Source organism: Mirounga angustirostris, unplaced genomic scaffold, assembly GCF_029215605.1.
Source record: "Mirounga angustirostris isolate CCGP_5_RB_7025 unplaced genomic scaffold, mMirAng1.0.hap1 SCAF_1, whole genome shotgun sequence".
Lineage (NCBI taxonomy): Eukaryota > Metazoa > Chordata > Mammalia > Carnivora > Phocidae > Mirounga > Mirounga angustirostris.
In genome coordinates this window covers 161,682,643-161,702,382 of record NW_026991709.1, presented here as the reverse complement: position 1 = coordinate 161,702,382, position 19,740 = coordinate 161,682,643, and the positions used below count along the sequence as shown (strand labels likewise).

The window sequence follows — 19,740 nt, the reverse complement described above, 5'->3', positions numbered from 1 at the left end:
TTATTTAAAGATTTTATTTATTTATTTATTTGAGAGAGAGAGAGAGATAGCATGAGTCAGGGTGGGGGGAAAGGAAGAGGGAGGAGACTCCCTGCTGAGCAGGGAGCCTGATGTGGGGCTGGGATCATGACCTGAGCTGAAGGCAGATGCTTAACTGACTAAGCCACCCAGGCACCCCTAAAAACAGTTTTATTGAGATATAATTCACCTACCATATAATCTACACACATGAAGTATACAATTAAGTAGTTTTTAGTATATTCACAGAAATATGCAATCATCACCACAGTCAATTTTACAACATTTTATCACCTCAAAAAGAAACCTCTTGGGGCGCCTGGGTGGCTCAGTCAGTTAAGTGTCTGCCTTCAGCTCAGGTCATGATTCCAGGGTTCTGGGATCGAGCCCGCACTGGGCTCTCTGCTCAGCGGGGAGTCTGCTTCTCCCTCTCCCTCTGTGCGCACAAGCGCACACTCTCCCTCTCAAATACATAGATCTTAAAAAAAAAAGAAACCTCTTTAGGTATCACCCCCGAATACACAGCCCTAACCAACCACTAATCTTTCTATCTCTGTAGATTTCCCTATTCTGGACATTTCGTAAGAATGGAATAATGTAATATATGGTCTTTTGTGACCAGCTTCTTCACTTAGTATAATGTCAAGGTTCACCCATGCCCTAGCATGTGTCAGTACCTCATTACTTTTTATGGTCGAATAATATTCTATTATATGTATATACCACACTTTGTTAACCATTTGTCAGTTGATGGACATCGGCTATTTCTACCTTTTGGCTATTTTTAATAACACTGCTATAAATACTTGTGTTCAAGTTTTTGTGTGGACATGTTTTTGTTTCTCTGGGGTATACAGTTGACCCTTGAACAACACAGGTTCAAACTGCATGGTACACTAATGCACAGATTTTTCTTCCATAAATACTTGGGTAAATTTTTTGGAGATTTGTGACAATTTGAAAAAACTTGCAGATGAAATGAATAGTCTAGAAATACTGAAAAAAAAGAAAAAGTCAGGTACTATTGTAAATATATGGTATATAATACATATAACATAAAAAATGTTAATTTACTATTTGTGTTGTTGGTAAGGCTTCCGGTCAACAGTAGGCTCTTAGTAGTTAAGTTCCAGGGAGTCAAAATTATACATAGATTTTTGGTTGTACAGTCGTTGGCACCCCAACCCTGGTGTTGATCAAGGGTCAACAGTATACCTAAGAATGGAATTGTTGGGTCATGTGGTAACTCTATGTTTAACTTTCTGAGGAACTCCCAGACTATTTTCCAAAGTGGCTACACCATTTCACATTCCCATAAGCAATGTACGAAGTTTCCAATTTTTCCACCTCCTCACCAGCACTTGTTATCTGACTTTTTATTTCTAGTCATTCTAGTGGATGCAAAATAGTATCTCATTAGGGTTTACTTAGAGTGGAAATTAGTGAATGGACAATACAAAAACAATTGAGAAAATCAATGAAACCAAAAGGTGGTTCTTTGAAAAGATCAACAAATTGACATACCTTAAGCTAGACTGACCAAAAAAAGATTAAAAATTACTAGACTCAGAAATGAATGAAATTATTACTGAACTTAGAGAAATAAAAAGAATTATAAATACTGTAAACAATTATATGCCAACATGTTAGATAACTTAGATAAAATGAATAAATTCTCATAAAGACACCAACTACTAAACTGACTTGAAAAGAAAGACAAAGACAGTATGAATAGACGTACAACAAATGAAAAAGACTGAATTAGTAACCAAAAAGCTACCTGCAAAGAAAAGCCCAAGCCCATATGGCTTCACTGCTAAATTCTACCAGACATTTAAAAAAGAATTAACACTAATTCTTCATAAACAATTCCAAAAAAACAGAGAGGTCACACAGTCTTCAGGTGGCAAGGCCAGGATTCAAATCTAGGCCATCTGACTCTACTACAGTCTACAGTCTTGACCACTATATTAAACTGCCTCTCTGAATAACTCAATAAATTTGAGAACATCGTAAGCCATCAAGTTGTTACTTTGTATTATCCAACCTTTGTAGTTTACCCTGGTATTTATGACTTATCTGGTCTAGAGACAAAAAGGTTGATCTGGGGACCTAAGAGAAAATCATTTACATGATTGACAATGTTGCTGTATCTCATTCATTGAGCAAAAGCATGGCACCTACTAAAGCTCTTTATACATTTTTATTTCAATGACTTCTCACAACAATGCCATGAGATAGGTACTATTATTACTCCCATTTTCTAGATGAGGAAACTGAGGAGCAAGGCAGTCACCCACATAGCAAATGGCAGGGCCTGAATTTAAATCCCAATCTGTCTGGCCCCTGTGGATCTTCTTTTCTACTATGGAAACCCTGTCCTTTTCTATTCACTCTTCTAGTATGGCCCGTCTTATGCTTGACCCCCCACTCTTGATAGAGAGCTCTTGGTAAGCAGACACCCAGCCTATTATTTACCTGTGTGCCCTCGCTGGCCAACAGGCAAAGAAGGGGTGTGTTCCTTCACTGTCTGCTGACTGAATAAACAACTATCCAAAAGTGACTCTTAGTAACTCCTCAATTTAGATACTTCATTCCCTCTCAACTACTACTTAGCATTGAAATGATGAACTGTAGGCTCTCTTACTCTTTTAGCTCATCTAATATTATATAGTTATTATATGTAGTTTAAAGTTATTAAACTCAAAATTTCAAAAACAAACAAAAATTTCAAAGAACACACACACATACTTACCCCTTGAACTAAAAGCAAGGAAATCAAGGGGATATTTTAAATAAGATTGCTTTTGCACTCCAAATTAACAATGCCTTCTTTTACTTTAGATGTCTCCTAAGAATGCACTTTTTTGTCATGGGAAACAATAGTTGCATTAAGTTAATATATGAAATTCCATTTCCTGAAGGAAGTAAGATATTTGACAGAAAATTTTAGCTAGCAAATTTTCTGATTGCATACACAAAACTTAGATTAGCCTATAAATTGCTATAGATTACTACTTTAAGTTCCTATACTAATCTCTTCCCCTAAAGAATTAATGACGACCTCTCGGGCAGTGATCATACATCAGTCTCCAAGTCAGCTTCAACTGGAAACTTTATCAAATGCAAAATAACCCTAACTCTTTGAAAAACCAACAATGATTTCCAAGGTAATTATTCCTATCACGAGCTAAAGCAACAAATAAACACAAGCACTTTAAACTTAACACTTTCACAGCTCTGATAACCCTTTAAAAAATGCAATATTAAAAAAAAATTATGAAATCTACCTGCTTTCATCTTCAGTCAATATTAATCACTATTTGCTGGGGGAAGGAGGTGATTAGGCTTAAAGTTAATGGTTGATCCAAAATTTGGAAAATATGCTCACCATTTTTGTTTGTTTAAACTGGCATGTGTGTTCTTACTTTTTAAATTCTTTCTTTAAATGTCCATTTTTTTTGGGTAAATTTGCATCTTTGCCTTAGAAATATGAGTACTGGTTCAAAAGTGTGAATGTGAATCCTTCTAATGGTTCCTGGTTACAGTAGGATGCATGTTATTGGAGGAACTTTGGAAGAAGTGGAACAGAACTAGGTCAGTGTACCATTCGCCAATTACTCCTGTCTTTGAGCCTTGGTTTCCTCACCTATAAAATGGGAATGATCATACCAACTTCAAATGGACTAAAGCCCTTGCATGGTATAGAGTGAAAAGATCTGGCCCTACTACTTCCCTCCTTTACACCTCAAGGTGCCCGAACATACCAGCTACGTCATGCCTCTGTCCCGACCTTACATAGGTTTCTTTTCTTTTTTTTTTTTTTTTTAAAGATTTTATTTATCTGACAGACAGCGAGAGAGGGAACACAAGCAGGGGGAGTGGGAGAGGGAGAAGCAGGCTTCCCGCTGAGCAGGGAGCCCGATGCGGGTCTCGATCCCATGACCCTGGGATCATGACCTGAGCCGAAGGCAGACGGTTAACGACTGAGCCACCCAGGCGCCCCTTTACATAGGTTTCTGACTTAGGGTGCCCTCGTCAGCATCAGCGGCAGAGTTCCTTACCCCACTTCTTTGGGTCTGTCTGACAAATGCTTACTTGTTATTCAAAACCCTCTCCAGGATCATGTTCCTCACATGGAGTTACACTTCTCATCCTGATTTATAATTACTCCTTAACCAGGCTCTGAGGCTGCTAAAGGAGGTCCAATGGCTCATTTACCTCTAGATTTCTCAGTACCTACCCAAATCCCTAGCACATGGTAGTTGGTCAATAATGACTGTAAAATGCACAGAACTGGGCTTTCCACCATACCACAGTATTAACAAAGTATCAAATGTGCAAGAAACTAAGACAGAGCCTTGGAGTTAAAACTATAATCATAAGTTTGATAAGCATTGGATTCTTTTAGGTTTAGGGTTAAGGTGAATTTTTTTTTTTTTAAGATTTTATTTATTTATTTTAGAGAGAGAGAGAGACAGAAATAGTGACAGAGAGCATGAGTGGGGAGGAGAGAGAGAAACAGGCTCCCCGCTGAGCAGGGAGCCTGACGTGGGGCTCGATCCCAGGACCCTGAGATCATGACCTGAGCTGAAGGCTGACGCTTAACTGACTGAGCCACCCAGGTGCCCCAAGGTGAACTTTTAAAGTCACCTTACTGTATGCAGCTAGGCCACCTACTCACGCAAAGAAACATTAGGAGCAAATGTTGTCATTTTTATTTTTTCTTCCGTGGCAGCATCCTGCTTTGGATCTGGATCACATGCTGACTTCATTGGGACTATTTTCAAACAACAGAGCACACTGATGTACTTTTCCTTTCAAAAGCAAGGGTGCCAGCTATTGTGCTAGCCCCTGTCACTCACCTCAGCCACCTGCTGGGTCCCCACTCTGTGCTGAACCAGCCCCTCCATATTTGTAGCCATGGTGAAGCAAGATCATTAGAGAACCTGTTTGGAAAGATGCAGCAACTTCTATCAGGTGGGGAGAAACCAGGCTACTTGAAAAATATCAGAAATCAAAATTCATCTTTGGTACTGTCCTGTGCAGATTCTGCCCTCTATAGAAGACACAGCTACAAGGCTAAGCATATCTGGATATGCTGTGCCAGCTTCCTCAACTACAGGTACCAAAATTAATTAGCAGAAACATTTCAATTTGGAAACAAGACTTCCCCTGGTAAACACAGACAAAGATGAATTCGGAACTTTAATTATCAGGTCTCTTGGGTTGTAACTGCTTGGTTCACCTCTCAGGGAGGTGGGAATTACATTTTTTTGGATAGCTACCTGTCACAGTATGCTGAAAAAGAAGATGGCTATCTGAGAAAGGTGTGAGATCAACGTTAGATAGGGAGCACTAGATTGCTATCAACAACTATACTTCTTTTACCAGTGGCAATGTGAGAAGCAAAACCCTGTCCAGGCGCTAACACAACTCACTCATAGGTTGAAAGGCAAACACTAGCACTAACCAAGAAAAGAAGTAAGGAGACTGCATTACTAAAGTGCTAAAACGTGGGGTAAAAACGTGGTACCCATAAATTCATCAATTTATATTTAGAGTCCTCATTAAATAAGAAAACCAGATAATTCAGCTTTCTATTAATAGAAAAAATAGTGCCATCATTTGTAAAAATTAAGAAAAATAATCTAAAAACCAAAAAGTGTGCTAGTCTCCTGGGGAGGATCCCTTGAATGCAAGCACTGTTAATGCAACAGACCCCCGTCTCTTCAGGTCTAAAGACACAGCTCCACTGAACAGTCCCTAACCCCCTTCCAATAACTCTTCCACAAAGAATCCAGGATAAAGAGATTCCACTTTGGACCTAATTCCTGGACAAATCAGAAAGACTTTATTACTGACGGCACTGGTCCCATGGTGAATATGAGAAAAAAAGGTCTGGTATAATTTATTTTCAGCAATACATATAAAAACTATACAGTACTACCAACTATATAGTAATACACAAATGCATACACAGTTCATTTGCTTGGCCCTCCCTCGACCATAAACTAGACAATGCAATTTTACAAAACACTTTCACGTAGTTCTTACCTCAAGCATTATACTTGTAAGCCCTGATCTCTATGAAACGTTTTCACCCTCTGGTAATTTTCCAATGATTCTATCTACTATTAAATAGCCATATCTACTAACGTAATTCCCCTTCAGATTATTTTATTGCTAAAATAGCAATGAGAGAGAAATGGTGGCACGAAACTGTGACTGACAAATATAAAAGAACTGGCCCCTGCCTCCAAGGAGTCAAAATCCTGTAAGAGCGGGTACTGTACCACCTGCTACAATGAAACCAGGTCACACGTGTCAAAAAACACTCTGGTCTTTTTTTCCCCAGTTACAGTTTGGTTCCAATTAACAGACATGGAAGAAAAAAGCATCACTTCACGGGTACCAGAAAGGTCTATTGACAGTTGTTAAAAACATTATTATTGCATGTTAAAAGTCTAGAGTTCTAATCTTTTTTCTCAAACTAGTAAGGAAGTCTCTAGGAAATCAAATGGGTAGATAGCTAATAGGTATTTTATATTAAGAAGTAAAATCCAAATATGCAGCTACAACTATTAATTTTATCACTTTTAGGTCTTGTTAGTATTTCTGTTGCTGTTATTAACTGCAGTTTGCTGCAAGAAATGTATGACTTTTAATATTACAGAAATATTCTTATGGAAATATTGAGTAGTAGAGAAACAAAAGAACACTAGAAAAGTGTATCTTTCTATTGGGTTTCCCTAAAAACAGGTGGCTTGATTCCTTCAAGTTTTGAGCTGAAGCAGATTTTATAGATGACTGCCTGATAGAGACTTTGTAACTCAGAAAACTTTCTGTAATGATTCCTTTAACATTAAATTTGCAGGACCAATCAGCCTCAGATAAGGCTGATGGGAGGGCCTGTCCCAAGATACTGCTAATAATCAGTGATTATAGATACTAGGTCATAGAGAAATAGTAGTTAACACGTTCAGCTTAAAAAAGCTAAATATTCTGGATATTCTAAATATTAAGCTAAGTATCTTCTCCTACCCTGTGGTTCATTTGTTTACCTTCTTTATGGTATCTTTTGATGAATGGAAGTTCTTAAATTTAGTAAGGCTGAATTTATCAACATTTATTGTACAGGTTGTACTTTTACGTTTTATTTATGAAAATTCTGTCCTACCCCAGGGTCATAAGCATAATTTTATGTATTTCTTATAAATGTTTAAGAGCTTTGTCCCTGTTCCCTCACATTTAAGGCCTCAATCTATGTGCAAGTTGATTCTTGAGTTTGATGAGGAGTAAGGATCCAATTATTTTTCTTCCTGTGTGAATAATCAATTTTCCAGCACCATTTTTGAACAATCTATCCTTTTCCCTACTAATCTGTAATGCCACGTCTGTCCTATTTCAGGCTTCCCTGTATGTGTGGCTATAATTCTAAGTTCTCTGTTCTGTTCCACTACTGTTCTACTTTTCTCCATGCCACTACCATTATCTTATTACTGCAGCTTTACAAGAAGTGGTGCTTTCTGTTAGGGCAAGAACCCCCCCCCCCCCCCGCCGCCCCCACCTTGCTCTCTTCTCCACCCACCAACTTCCTGGACCATCTCAAGCACTCAAAACCAGAACAGCAACCTTTCTTTACATATTTGAATTCTTACAATTCTTGATCTCACTGTTGGTTTTCTCCCTCCAAAGCAACTTCAGGCATCATCAACAGCAACTTTTGAAGCTACTTAAAATGAACAAGGAGGAATGTGCACCTTCTGGAAAAACAAGCAGAGACAAAGAGTGAGAATAAGAGTGGGAGAGAGAAAATGAAAGAGAAACTATGAAAAGCAAGTGCTTTCAATAAAGATTTAAATCGAGTGAGAGCAGGTGAGAGGCTTATTTCAGAAAATTATTTTCCATTTCATCATTTTTGAAAATGTTATCACAAACCATATCCTATCCTCACATATAGATAAGAAAGACAGAGGCTTCTCCTAGGATATCACAATATAAGAAACAAACTGAAATCCTCAGGCAATGTCAAGAAGTGAGGGAAAACATTTAACTTAAGTGCATCCCAGAAAAAAAAAGATAATGTCAGGGGGTAAGACTCTCACCTGAGAGCTTCTCTTACTGCTACTGCAGCCATAGGCAGTCCTAGAGACAGAAAGATCACAGTGAGCAGGAAGGGTAGAGTGTTTTGGAAAGGGTCCTGGGCAATGGTTGTCAATTAGGGGGTGTCTCCCTAGAATGAGAAGCTCCAGGGGACAGTCGGTTGTGTCTACATGTAGTTTGAAAAACCATATTCACTAGTATAATGTAATTCTGCATTTGATCTGAAAAAAGAGAACAATCTATTGTTTGGATACTATAAATTAGACAAAGCATTAGCGATTCTTGGCTGGTGGAGCTAACAGTAAGCATAACACTGATAGTAACTAACACTTACTGAGTGGTTACTATACTCCAGGCACTGTAGTAATAACCACTGTGGACAAAACACTACAGTAGCTCTTGGTAAAGAAACCTGAGGTCTTCAAAGGCTGGCGCTTGACCACTCAGCTCCTTAACCCTTGAAGATTGCCCACATGCACAATAATGCTTCTGAAAAAGAGCCTGATTAGTCGCCAAAAGAGCTGTAAGACCAAATAGCTTAAGTAAAAAAAGCTACTACAGAGTATTTTCCTATGGTGGTTTTAAACTAATCAAATTCAAGACCACCAAACCTTTTAAAGCAACTGCTGTGAACTAGGCAGTGAACTAAGAAGAAGGAAGAAGAGGAGGAGAAGAAAGTCCTTGTCCCCGAAGAACTTAAGAAGGAACCTGTAATAGCTATACAATGTAAATGCTACAATGAGTAGCCAAAGGAAAAAGCTTCTCTCTCTGCCTGTGGGAGCCAATGACAGTTTCATAGGAGAGGAGCTATTTAAACTAGGTCTTGAAGGAAGAATGGAAATTTAGCAAGCAAGGAATGGGATGACAGGGAGAGAGTTCTAGGCAGAGGGGACAGCTCATACAAACTGGCAGGTATGAAGGAGAATGGCATATTCGAAGAACAGCAGTCAGATGGGAAACTGCTGGAGAGGTCAGGGGAAGAGAGGCTGACACTGTTGACAACAGAGAACTACCAGAGGTTTGTCAGAGAAATGAAACAATCACATCTGGATCTTAAAAAAACAAAACAGAACAAAACAAAACAAAAAAAAAACCCCTTTGGGCAACAGTGTGGAGAGATGGAAAAGGAGAGACTGTATGTGGGAAGGCAGTTAGAAAGTGGTGGCTAGAAAGACTAGGAATGAAAGCAAAGTCTTAAACTTAACTTGAACTAGTGAGTTTTTCCTGTACTGCACACAAATGACAACAGGGCACAGCATATAAAACTGTGATACTGGGGCGCCTGGGTGTCTTAGTTGGTTAAGCGGCTGCCTTTGGCTCAGGTCATGATCCCAGGGTCCTAGGATCGAGCCCCGCGTCGGGCTCCCTGCTCCGCGGAGAGCCTGCTTCTCCCTCTCCTCCCTGCTTGTGCTCTCTCTTGCTAAATAAAATCTTTAAATAAATAAATAAAAAAAAAAATAAATAAATAAAAAATAAATAAATAAATAAAAAACTGTGATACAGACCACAGAATGATGGAAGTAAAACTACTACTGCTTGGCCTTATGTGGTGGTAGGTTTTATAATATAAATCCTTTCAAATACAAATAGAACAATATCACTCTTTTAACAACAAAAAAACAATACAATGGTGACTCTGAATCAACTTTTCTAGGCTCACAAAAAGTGTAGAGCTGACCAAATTTTGCAACCAGGGTTTTTTTTTTATTTTTTTATGTTATGTTAATCACCATACATTACATCATTAGTTTCTGATGTAGTGTTCCATGGTTCATTATTTACATATAACACCCAGTGCTCCATGCAGAACATGCCCTCTTTAATACCCATCACCAGGCTAACCCATCCTCCCACCCCCCTCCCCTCTAGAACCCTCAGTTTGTTTTTCAGAGTCCATTGTCTCTCATGGTTCATCTCCCCCTCCGATTCCCCCCTTCATTCTTCCCTCCTGCTATCTTCTTCTTCTTTTTTTTAACATATAATGTATTATTTGTTTCAGAGGTACAGATCTGTGATCCAACAGTCTTGCACAATTCACAGCGCTCACCATAGCACATACCCTCCCCAATGCCTATCACCTAGCCGCCTCATCCCTCCCACCCCTCACCACTCCAGCAACCCTCAGTTTGTTTCCTGAGATTAAGAATTCCTCTTATCAGTGAGGTCATATGATACATGTCTTTCTCTGATTGACTTATTTCGCTCAGCATAATACCCTCCAGTTCCATCCACGTCATTGCAAATGGCAAGATCTCATTCCTTTTGATGGCTGCATAATATTCCATTGTATATATATACCACATCTTCTTTATCCAGTCATCTGTCGATGGACATCTTGACTCTTTCCACAGTTTGGCTATTGTGGACATTGCTGCTATAAACATCGGGGTGCACGTACCCCTTCGGATCCCTACATTTGTACCTTTGGGGTAAATACCCAGTAGTGCAATTGCTGGATCATATGGTAGCTCTATTTTCAACTTTTTGAGGAACCTCCATACTGTTTTCCAGAGTGGCTGCACCAGCTTGCATTCCCACCAACAGTGTAGGAGGGTTCCCCTTTCTTAGCATCCCCGCCAACATCTGTTGTTTCCTGACTTGTTAATTTTAGCCATTCTGACTGGTGTGAGGTGATATCTCATTGAGGTTTTGATTTGGATTTCCCTGATGCCGAGTGATGTTGAGCACTTTTTCATGTGTCTGTTGGCCATATGGATGTCTTCTTTGGAAAAATGTCTTTTCATGTCTTCTGCCCATTTCTTGATTGGATCATTTGTTCTTTGGGTGTTGAGTTTGAGAAGTTCTTTATAGATTTTGGATACTAGCCCTTTATCTGATACGTCATTTGCAAATATCTTCTCCCATTCTGTCGGTTGTCTTCTGGTTTTGTTGACTGTTTCTTTTGCTACGCAAAAGCTTTTTATCTTGATGAGGTCCCAATAGTTCATTTTTGCCCTTGCTTCCCTTGCCTCTGGCGATGTTTCTAGGAAGAAGTTGCTATGGCTGAGGTCAAAGAGGCAACCAGGGTTTTTTAGTCAAGAAGGGCTACAGACCCCACTGTAGTGAAAACTGGGCTCTGACTGTGAACACCCGAATCCCCAGGTCAGTCGCCAGGACAGATCAGCTATGCTTTCCACAGGGGCAGGTTTAGGAGCCAGTGTCTCAAATAACAATAAGCAAGTCCTGGAGCAATGACTCTGTCTTCACTGACAGGAATGAGTGAGCTTGCCTTACCCTTCACAATAACTGATTCACATCATCCATATTTATGCAGTGCATGGCCCACGATATTTTCCCATTTAAACAAATATATCAGGTTTTTGAGGCTCTGACACTAAGCTGATCAGATATCATATTGCATGAGGTTACTGTGAAGGCTGAAGATTAGATCTTAAATATGTAAGTCAAGAGCCTAATACTGTGCCTGGCATATAGTAGACATGCAATACATGCTAGCTACTATTGGTATAAGGATATGCTGACACTTGTACTTGCTCAAAGAAATTTGAAAGCAAAAATTCAAACTGTATAATGTGTATTATTACTAGGAATAGGTCTCTTATTCTGACATAAGAACCACATGAAATGTGTGTGCATATAATATACACATACATATAAAATATGCTCACACAGCATTTGTAATTCATTGTTAAATTATTCACCTGTGCAAAATGAAAGGCTTGAATTAGGATAAATCTCACAAATATTTAAAAATAAGAATATAACTTATTAGTAATACATAGTATATTTATTATATACATATTAATAAATAGTAATAATTATCTGCAAAATACTACTGGGTATAGAACTTCTTGATAGGTATGAGGTATCTAGTTTAAGTTTTATTATGCTGTGATTATCAGAAGTCTTTTTATACCCATGGGAAAATAAAAACTGAAGAATCTGGATTGCCTGAGAGAGAATTAAAAAATACATAGGTGAAGACTTGAAATCCTAAATCAAGACCTGAAATCAGGAAATGGAAATCAAGTGGCATATTGAGTATAATATAAATGTTCATCAACAGAAAACATGCTCACTGGAATGCCTCAAGTTCAGATATGCATCCTTTTTTTTTTTTTTTAAGATTTATTTGAGAGTGAGAGAGTGAGTGCATGTGGGGAGGGAGGAGGGCAGAGGGAGAGGGAGAGAGAGTCTTACACAGACTCCCACTGAGCAGGGAGCCCAACCCTGGCTGGATCTCATGACCCTGAGCCAAAACCAAGAGTCAGATGCCTAACCACTGTGCCACCCAGAAGCCCCCAGATATATATATCCTTTTATCAGAAACCCTGACATCATTTAGACTTAAAGATTATTTAGCATCTAGGTCAGATGATTTCCTGCCCTCCATAGGAAACCTATTTCTTCATATGACAAGTCTGCACCATAAGAAAGCAATGGTATATGTGTGATGGGGAGGGGAGGAGTGAATGAATAGTGGGGAAGAGAAGTAACTCTCATCTGCATGGAGTTCCTATTCTATGGGAGCAGCACTACAATTTTCTATATGAGAATGCCCCTAAAAAATAATGTACACTTGTGGGTGATTTCCTCCCTTACCAAGGGCCCAAGTGTAAAGGCTATATGCACTCTCTTTTGTTTCTATTACTCTGAACCACGGATAGAAGGATGGAAGGAAAGCAGCATAGATTTTCTGAGCATCTACTATGTGCCTTACATCAAACTTGGCATCATTTAATCCTTAACATACCTTCCAAGTATTATTAGCTCCACCAATACAGAAGAAACAGACTCAGAATTTTAATCAACTTATTTCAAGTCATCCAGTTAGTAAGAGATGGACTTAAGATTCTAAGGCCTCTCTGCCTCTAAAATCACAACATTCCCTCTATACCATAGTGCCCTTCAAAATAGTTTCCCAGAAAGCAGAAGAGGAGGGAATTTTAAAAAGTGACAGGAGACCAGCTAATCATCTAAGGGAACAAACTGCTTACATCAATAAGCTAGATCACTTAAGAACTCATTTATACCACTAATTCCAAAATATGTGATTTATGTTCAGTATTATTCACAGAGATTTCTGACCTAGCTCCACTCAGATAGTAACATGACAGTTCTTTTGGAACTTGAACACACTTTTCCCTTAAAATTTTACCTATCTAATAATCACTTGATTAAAATAATGAGGATAATTTTACCATCTTTTCTTAAAGTAAAAATTTTTACTAAAGTACAATATGCAAATAAAAAGTGCACAATTCATAAATGAAACCACTCAGTGAATTTTCACTAAGTGAACACACATGTATACACCACTCAGATCAGAAAACATTGCCAGCACCCCCAAAAGTTTCCCTTGTACCCCCTCATTGTCATTTAGTTCCCTTCTCTCTCCTGACTTCTTTTACCATGGATTAGTTTTGCTTGTTTTTGAGCTGTAATACATTTTTTGTGTCTGGCTTCTTTTGCTTATTATTTTTGTGAATAAATTTTATTTATATTTATAAAAATAAATATATTTTGTGAATTCTCGTTGTATAGTATTCCAATTTTGTGATAAACATCAACAATTAATCCATTCTCCATTGTTGTACAGTATTCCAATATATAGTATTCCAATATGCCATAATTTATGTATCCTTTCTATAGCTGATGAACATTCAGATTGTTTCTAGTCTGGAGCTCTTATAACTAGTGTTCCTATGAACATTCTTGTACATGCCTTTTGATGCAATGCTATCTTTTCTTCATTTGAAAATTTTCCTATTTTAAAAAATCGACTGTCTTCTTTCTTCAGAAAAGAAATGTATTATAAATTTAAAATTTCAAGAATCTGTATTGTATTAAATAAGTCAACAAATCTACTTTTTTTTTTTTTTAAGATTTTATTTATTTATTTGAGACAGAGAGAATGAGAGAGAGAGAGCACATGAGAGAGGGGAGGGTCAGAGGCAGAAGCAGGCACCCTGCCGAGCAGGGAGCCTGATGCGGGACTCGATCCAGGGACTCCAGGATCATGACCTGAGCCGAAGGCAGTCGCTTAACCAACTGAGCCACCCAGGCGCCCCAGGCGCCCCTTTTTTTTTCTCTTAAGTAGGCTTCATGCCCAGCTTGGAGCCCAACATGGGGCTTGAACTCATGACCCTAAGATCAAGACCTGAGCTGAGACCAAGAGTTGGATGCTTAACTGATTGAGCTACCCAGGTACCCCAACAAATATATTCCAGTTACCGGTCTTTTCAGTCAAGGGTTGGCATGTACTTTGCAATATATGCTTTTAACCTTAGTGAAAGGTGATTTTTCAATAATTCCAGGCTATTCACTTAATCAACCTAGTAAAAAGATGCATTATTACAGAAGCAATGGAGCAGGGGGGAGAGAAAAAGAATGAGGACAATACAAATGGCATTTCTGAAATGTTTCACAAATAATACAATAATTAGATTCAAGTTCAATAAATACTACTGGGGCAAATGCATCATGAAGCCTGCTGGCATTGTATGACTTCCCAAGAGCCGTCCAATCTTTGTTGTGTATCTTTCTCAGCCAAGACCTGCTTGCCACATAGAGGCAGGCAGTTATTAGAGTTCTTGAGGTTGCATGTGTGAGCAGCCAGGTAAGAATGTAATTATTATTTTTCTCTTTTTTTTTTTTGCATAGCTTCTATCAATACATGAACAATAAAGGCAAATAAGGTAGAGTGCCTGTGTGGCTCAGTTGGCTGAGTGTGCAACTCTTGGTTTCGGCTCCGGTCATGATCTCAGGGTTTGAGGATGGAGCCCGTTGGGCTCTGCGTTCAGCACAGAGTCTGCTTATCCCTCTCTCTCTGCTCCTCCCCCTTCCCCTGGGTCGCTCATATCTGTGCACACGCACAGTCTCTCTCTCTAAAATAAATAAAATCTTTAAAAAAAGAAAAAAATAATAGGGTGCTTGGGTGGCTCAGTCAGTTAAGCATCTGCCTTGGGCCCAGGTCATGATCCCAGGGTCCTGGGATCAAGTCCCACATCTGGCTCCCTGCTCAGAGGGGAGTCAGCTTCTCCCTCTCCCTCTGCCCCTCCCCCCACTGGTGCACACGCTCTCTCTCTCAAATAAATAAAATCTTAAAAAAAAAAAAAAAGGCAAGGTGGCTCCAGTAAAGCCATGAAGCCTTCAAATTTGAGTCTGCTCCCACAAGCCTCTCACTTCTCCCACTCACTTTAATTTTCTAGGCCCCAATATCTCTTGTACTTCCTACTACTAATCCAAACAGGAGAGAGTGATATCCTTGTTTATGCTTGGAATGAAACTTCTCTCTACAACAATTTTAACATTTCCAGGAATTAGAATCTTTGGGGTTACTGTCAATAGTTAAGGAATGAAAGGTTTAACCTATTAAGACTTCAGGCCTCTTATTATAGTGGAGGAGGTAATTTTTATTGTCTCTAAACATCACACTGTGCACCTGAGGTTGGCTTTCATCCTTACAGGCTACCTGGAGTCTAGGGGTGAATCAGAAAGGATAGTTGAGTGTCTGAGCTAGCCTATTCCTTTCCCATCTTAAACAATTCACCTCCCATCCTTCTACTCTAAGATTCCCAGATGCCAGGGGCATGAATCTGCTCATACTGTCCTCCTAACATGCCCCATGCCAGTGCCTTGATATGGGCTTTCACCTTCTCTGTTCAGTCTCCCTCATCATCACTATAAGCTATGCTAGCTGAATCGTTGTTCCCAGGCAGTCCTGCCTTTTGACACAGAGCTCCAGCTGTTTAAAACTCTCTAGCACTCTGGGGCGCCTGGGTGGCTCAGTTGTTAAGCGTCTGCCTTTGGCTCAGGTCATGATCCCAGGGTCCTGGGATCGAGCCCCACATCGGGCTCCCTGCTTGGCGGGAAGCCTGCTTCTCCCTCTACCACTCCCCCTGCTTGTGTTCCCTCTCTCACTGTGTCTCTCTCTGTCAAATAAATAAATAAATAAATCTAAAAAAAAAAACCAAAAAAACCTCTCTAGCACTCAGGGCACTGAAGAGCACATGGGAAGCAAGTGGCAGCAGTGTGACAGGTGACACAGGGAAGGAACGGCAGGATGGGAGGGATCTCAGCCTTTAGGCATGTCAGGCTGAAGGCAAGTCACACTCCAACATATAAGGAAGAACATATTTTTTACAATGTGTGACAGGAGCACAAATGTGTCTATCAGGTTAAAGGTGGTAATCATACGTGGAGGGAAAAAGTCAACACAAATATATTTAAGCTCCTCACAACCAGCAATGAAGTAAAAAGAGATGAACTAACTGGCTGGGGAGCTTTGCATCAGGTGTGAGGCTGGACTTGATAAGCTTTAAGATGGATTTCTTCACAGATTCTCCCTAAGTGGTATTGATTAACGGGGACCAGTATCTGCTTTAGGGGGTGCTTTGGGACTAAAGGAGCATTTGGCATATAGGTAAGAGAACTCAAAGATAAAAATTCCAAATGAGAGCCCTCAATAGGTCACACTCAGACAGCTAGATACATGAAGCCAGTGGTTCAGTGCTATGACTGAGGGGGGTGCTACTCTACACAGGCCCACCTACCTTGTTCTCTAAGTCATTTGGACAACTGGTCCCTACTCCTGGCCCCTATGTTGGCTCACCCCTCCCTATATGACAAGTGGGGAATGTATAAGCCTCTAAGAGGCTACCCATTCAAGGTTGCAGACACAGATGCTGCACTGTCACTTGAATCCTTGGAAACAAATCTTAAAACTTTCCACAAGTCCTCATAAAGTAAGGTTATTACACAGGGTTTTTCTTCTTTCTATAAAGGCATGTCCAACAAAACTTCAAGATCACCATAAATACAACTGTTGAAGGCAATAAATAAGTAATTTAATGATATAAAACAACATATAGCTTTTGCATTAAACTATCAGTTCTTTGCTTACCCTGAGTAATTAGTTCAAGGAATCAGAAGTGTTAAATTGAGTAAGTGATACAAAAAATCCTTGAACAGGATAGAAAAGAAACATCCAAAAATAAAGAATTAAGTAAAAATGTTACAAAAATGTCCTATTTACCAGACTTTCATAGAAGCTTGACACATCGCAAAAATCTGCTTTTAACCTTGGTAAAGCAATTAAAAGGTGATTTTCAGTAACTCCACTGCATGAATCAAATTATTGTTGGAAAGATAAATATTTGAAATTAACGGCTACAGAGACTTTCAACTCCCAACTCCCTGCAAACCCACCAAAGTCTTCTTTTCTGTTCTTTGATCCTCTGTGATAGAGAAACAAAGACCATCATTTTTAATTTCAAGAAAATCACATGGATGCTTTGTTTCTTCACTTAAAAGAAACGACATGATTATATTTGGGCTATTTATTAATGAGTTCCATATGAATTAAATTTCACTTATAATTCAATTAATTATTAAATTATCTATTTCTCTTTAAAAACACAAATCAACATATAAGTGGGTAAAAAGAGATTAATCTGGGTTCTTTTATTCATATTTATGTCTCCAGGCAGAGCCACATCTGTGAGGGACCAATTCCTAAATTCATCCAAATACCTGAACAGACATTTTATTGCTGGCACTGCTATCTGAACTGCCAAGCAAGCCCACATAAAAAGGCACCATTAAAGAGCAGCAACTTACTTATCAGTGATATCATAAGTTATCAACAATTCATTCACTCAACAAATAGTACTAGACACTCTGCTAAGTGCTGGAAACATAATGGTGAGTGAAATGATTCCTGCTCTCACAAAGCTTACAGTATGGTAAGGGGAAGAGATATCAATCAATCAATCATATAATGGAGTGTAATTAAAAAGTGAAATAAAGCTTACAAGGAAAAAGAACACAATGTAAAGTAGAAGAATCTGATCTAGACAAACAGTGGGCATCGGAGAGGGCTTCCCTGAGGAAGTGATCAGCTTGAGCTGAGAGCTGCAGGACTAGAGTATGTGGGGGAAAGGGCAGGCATATGAGGATTTCAGGCCAAGGGAATAGCACCTGAAAGGGCCTGGGGTAAAGGTAAGCCGCACCCTCAAAGAAGTCGACGGCAGGCCACTGTGTTTAGAGCACAGGAACTAGGGGTACAAGGATAAGAAAATGGTAAGTTTTTAGAAAGGTCTTAAAATAGGAAGCAGCCAAATGGCCTCTACTGTAACTTGGGTTCTGGTGGGGCTTCAACAATATAATGCCTTTAAAGGAATTTTGTAAACTGTAAAGCACCCTTACTTTCGTAAGTACTATTTACTTCCACTACTTTGTTTTCTAAATAAACTTTCGGCCTGGATGCCAAGTGACAAGCCAAAAGGAGAAGAGCTAAAACTAGAACCCCAGTGTTCTAATCCAGTGTTTTGCCCCTATACCACACTGCCTAAAAATTTCACTGTTTATATCACTTAACTAGTCCAATGTCTTTACCAGACAACTACTGCTTCATAATGACAACTCCAATTATGAGTATGTCAGGCAATTTTCTAAGCTCTTTATTTACATTAACTTTAATCATCAATTCTAGAAAAAAGGCTCTATTATTGTCCAGATGAAAACACTGAGGCTCAAAAAAGTTAAAATTATTCAAAGTCGCACAGCTGGTAAATCTTGACATTGTTAACCACAACACTATTTAGCTGCTGCTTAAAACATTTTACGTGTGTATGTACGTATGGGGGGGGTGGAGAACAGAACTCACCTGTATAAAACCACATTCGCATAATTGAGGACACGGATCCGTGTACTGGTCACCTAGTGCCTAGGGTATTAGGGGGGCCTGGCAAATACTTTACCAACTAAAGATGGATATAAGGGACTAACAAAAGACTTGAATCCAGAAGTAAAGTGATTTTCTGATGCTTTCCCCCTCAGTCATGTATCCATCAGCAATTCACTTGATGGCTGTATTTTCCTTGTCTACTTTTTTATTGTTAAATTGAAGATTTGTTCTCCCCTGCCTTTGTCATACTTCACAGACTTTAGCCTGGAGGCAGAGTGGGATTATGGAAAAAGGACAATGAACTAGTTCCAACCACTTTCCAGCCACAACTGGCCTGTTCTCAGTCACTCCAGACACTTTCCCTCCTGGGCCTCGCTCTCCAGAACACTATTCCTTCCTTGGGTTCCTCCGTTCAAACATCACCACCTTTCCCGAACATCCAATCCAAATTAGTCTCCGCAGGCCTTCTTTAACACATCACTCAGTTTCATTTCATTTCTTTCATGAAGCTGACCACTCTAATCATCTCTTTAATGTCTATTCACCCCAACTCCCAATCCTAGGAGGGCAGGGGCTTTGTCTAGGTGGTTCTCTGGATGTATCCTCCAGTGCCCCAAACTAGGCAAATATCCATTTAATCAACGAATGAGAATTACTTCAGATTTACCTCTGTTCTATAAAGCCCTCAATACCCTTAAGCTTTCCACTCCTGGTGGCTCTACACCCCATTTTCAACAGGAACACCATCTCTACATTACTTTGAGGTTCACAAAGTAGCCTGGACTCCATTTTCTGAGCAGAGCCCCTAAAACGATCTCTCCCCCATTTTACAGTTTAGGAAACTGAGCCTCGGAAGGGATTCGCCCGCAGCCATGCCGAAAACACGGGCAGGAGCCCCGACGGGTGTCCAGGTTCCGAAAAGCCCTTCCCACGAGCCAGCGCCGTGGATTCAAGGTGCTTCATCA

General features: G+C 39.5%; 1 protein-coding gene across 9 annotated transcripts in view; it reads right to left on the bottom strand.

Annotated features, from left to right (window-relative positions):
• NR2C2 (nuclear receptor subfamily 2 group C member 2) overlaps window positions 1-19,740 on the bottom strand; it is a 97,502-nt gene that overhangs the window by 76,549 nt on the left and 1,213 nt on the right. For 5 of the 9 annotated variants that reach the window (XR_010411635.1, XR_010411628.1, XR_010411620.1 and 2 more), the window contains one exon: window positions 4,884-4,967. The exons of 1 other annotated variant lie outside the window; for it this stretch is intronic. Coding sequence is in view for 4 of the 8 variants with exons in the window: in XM_045904282.3 (XP_045760238.1) it covers window positions 4,884-4,943 (60 nt within the window). In the remaining 4 variants the exon portion in view is untranslated. Of the gene's footprint in view, window positions 1-4,883; window positions 4,968-7,679; window positions 7,884-8,126; window positions 8,167-19,740 lie in introns of those variants that run through there. 3 more of the 9 variants (XM_064591693.1, XM_054504565.2, XM_064591686.1) reach the window with 3 other exon arrangements.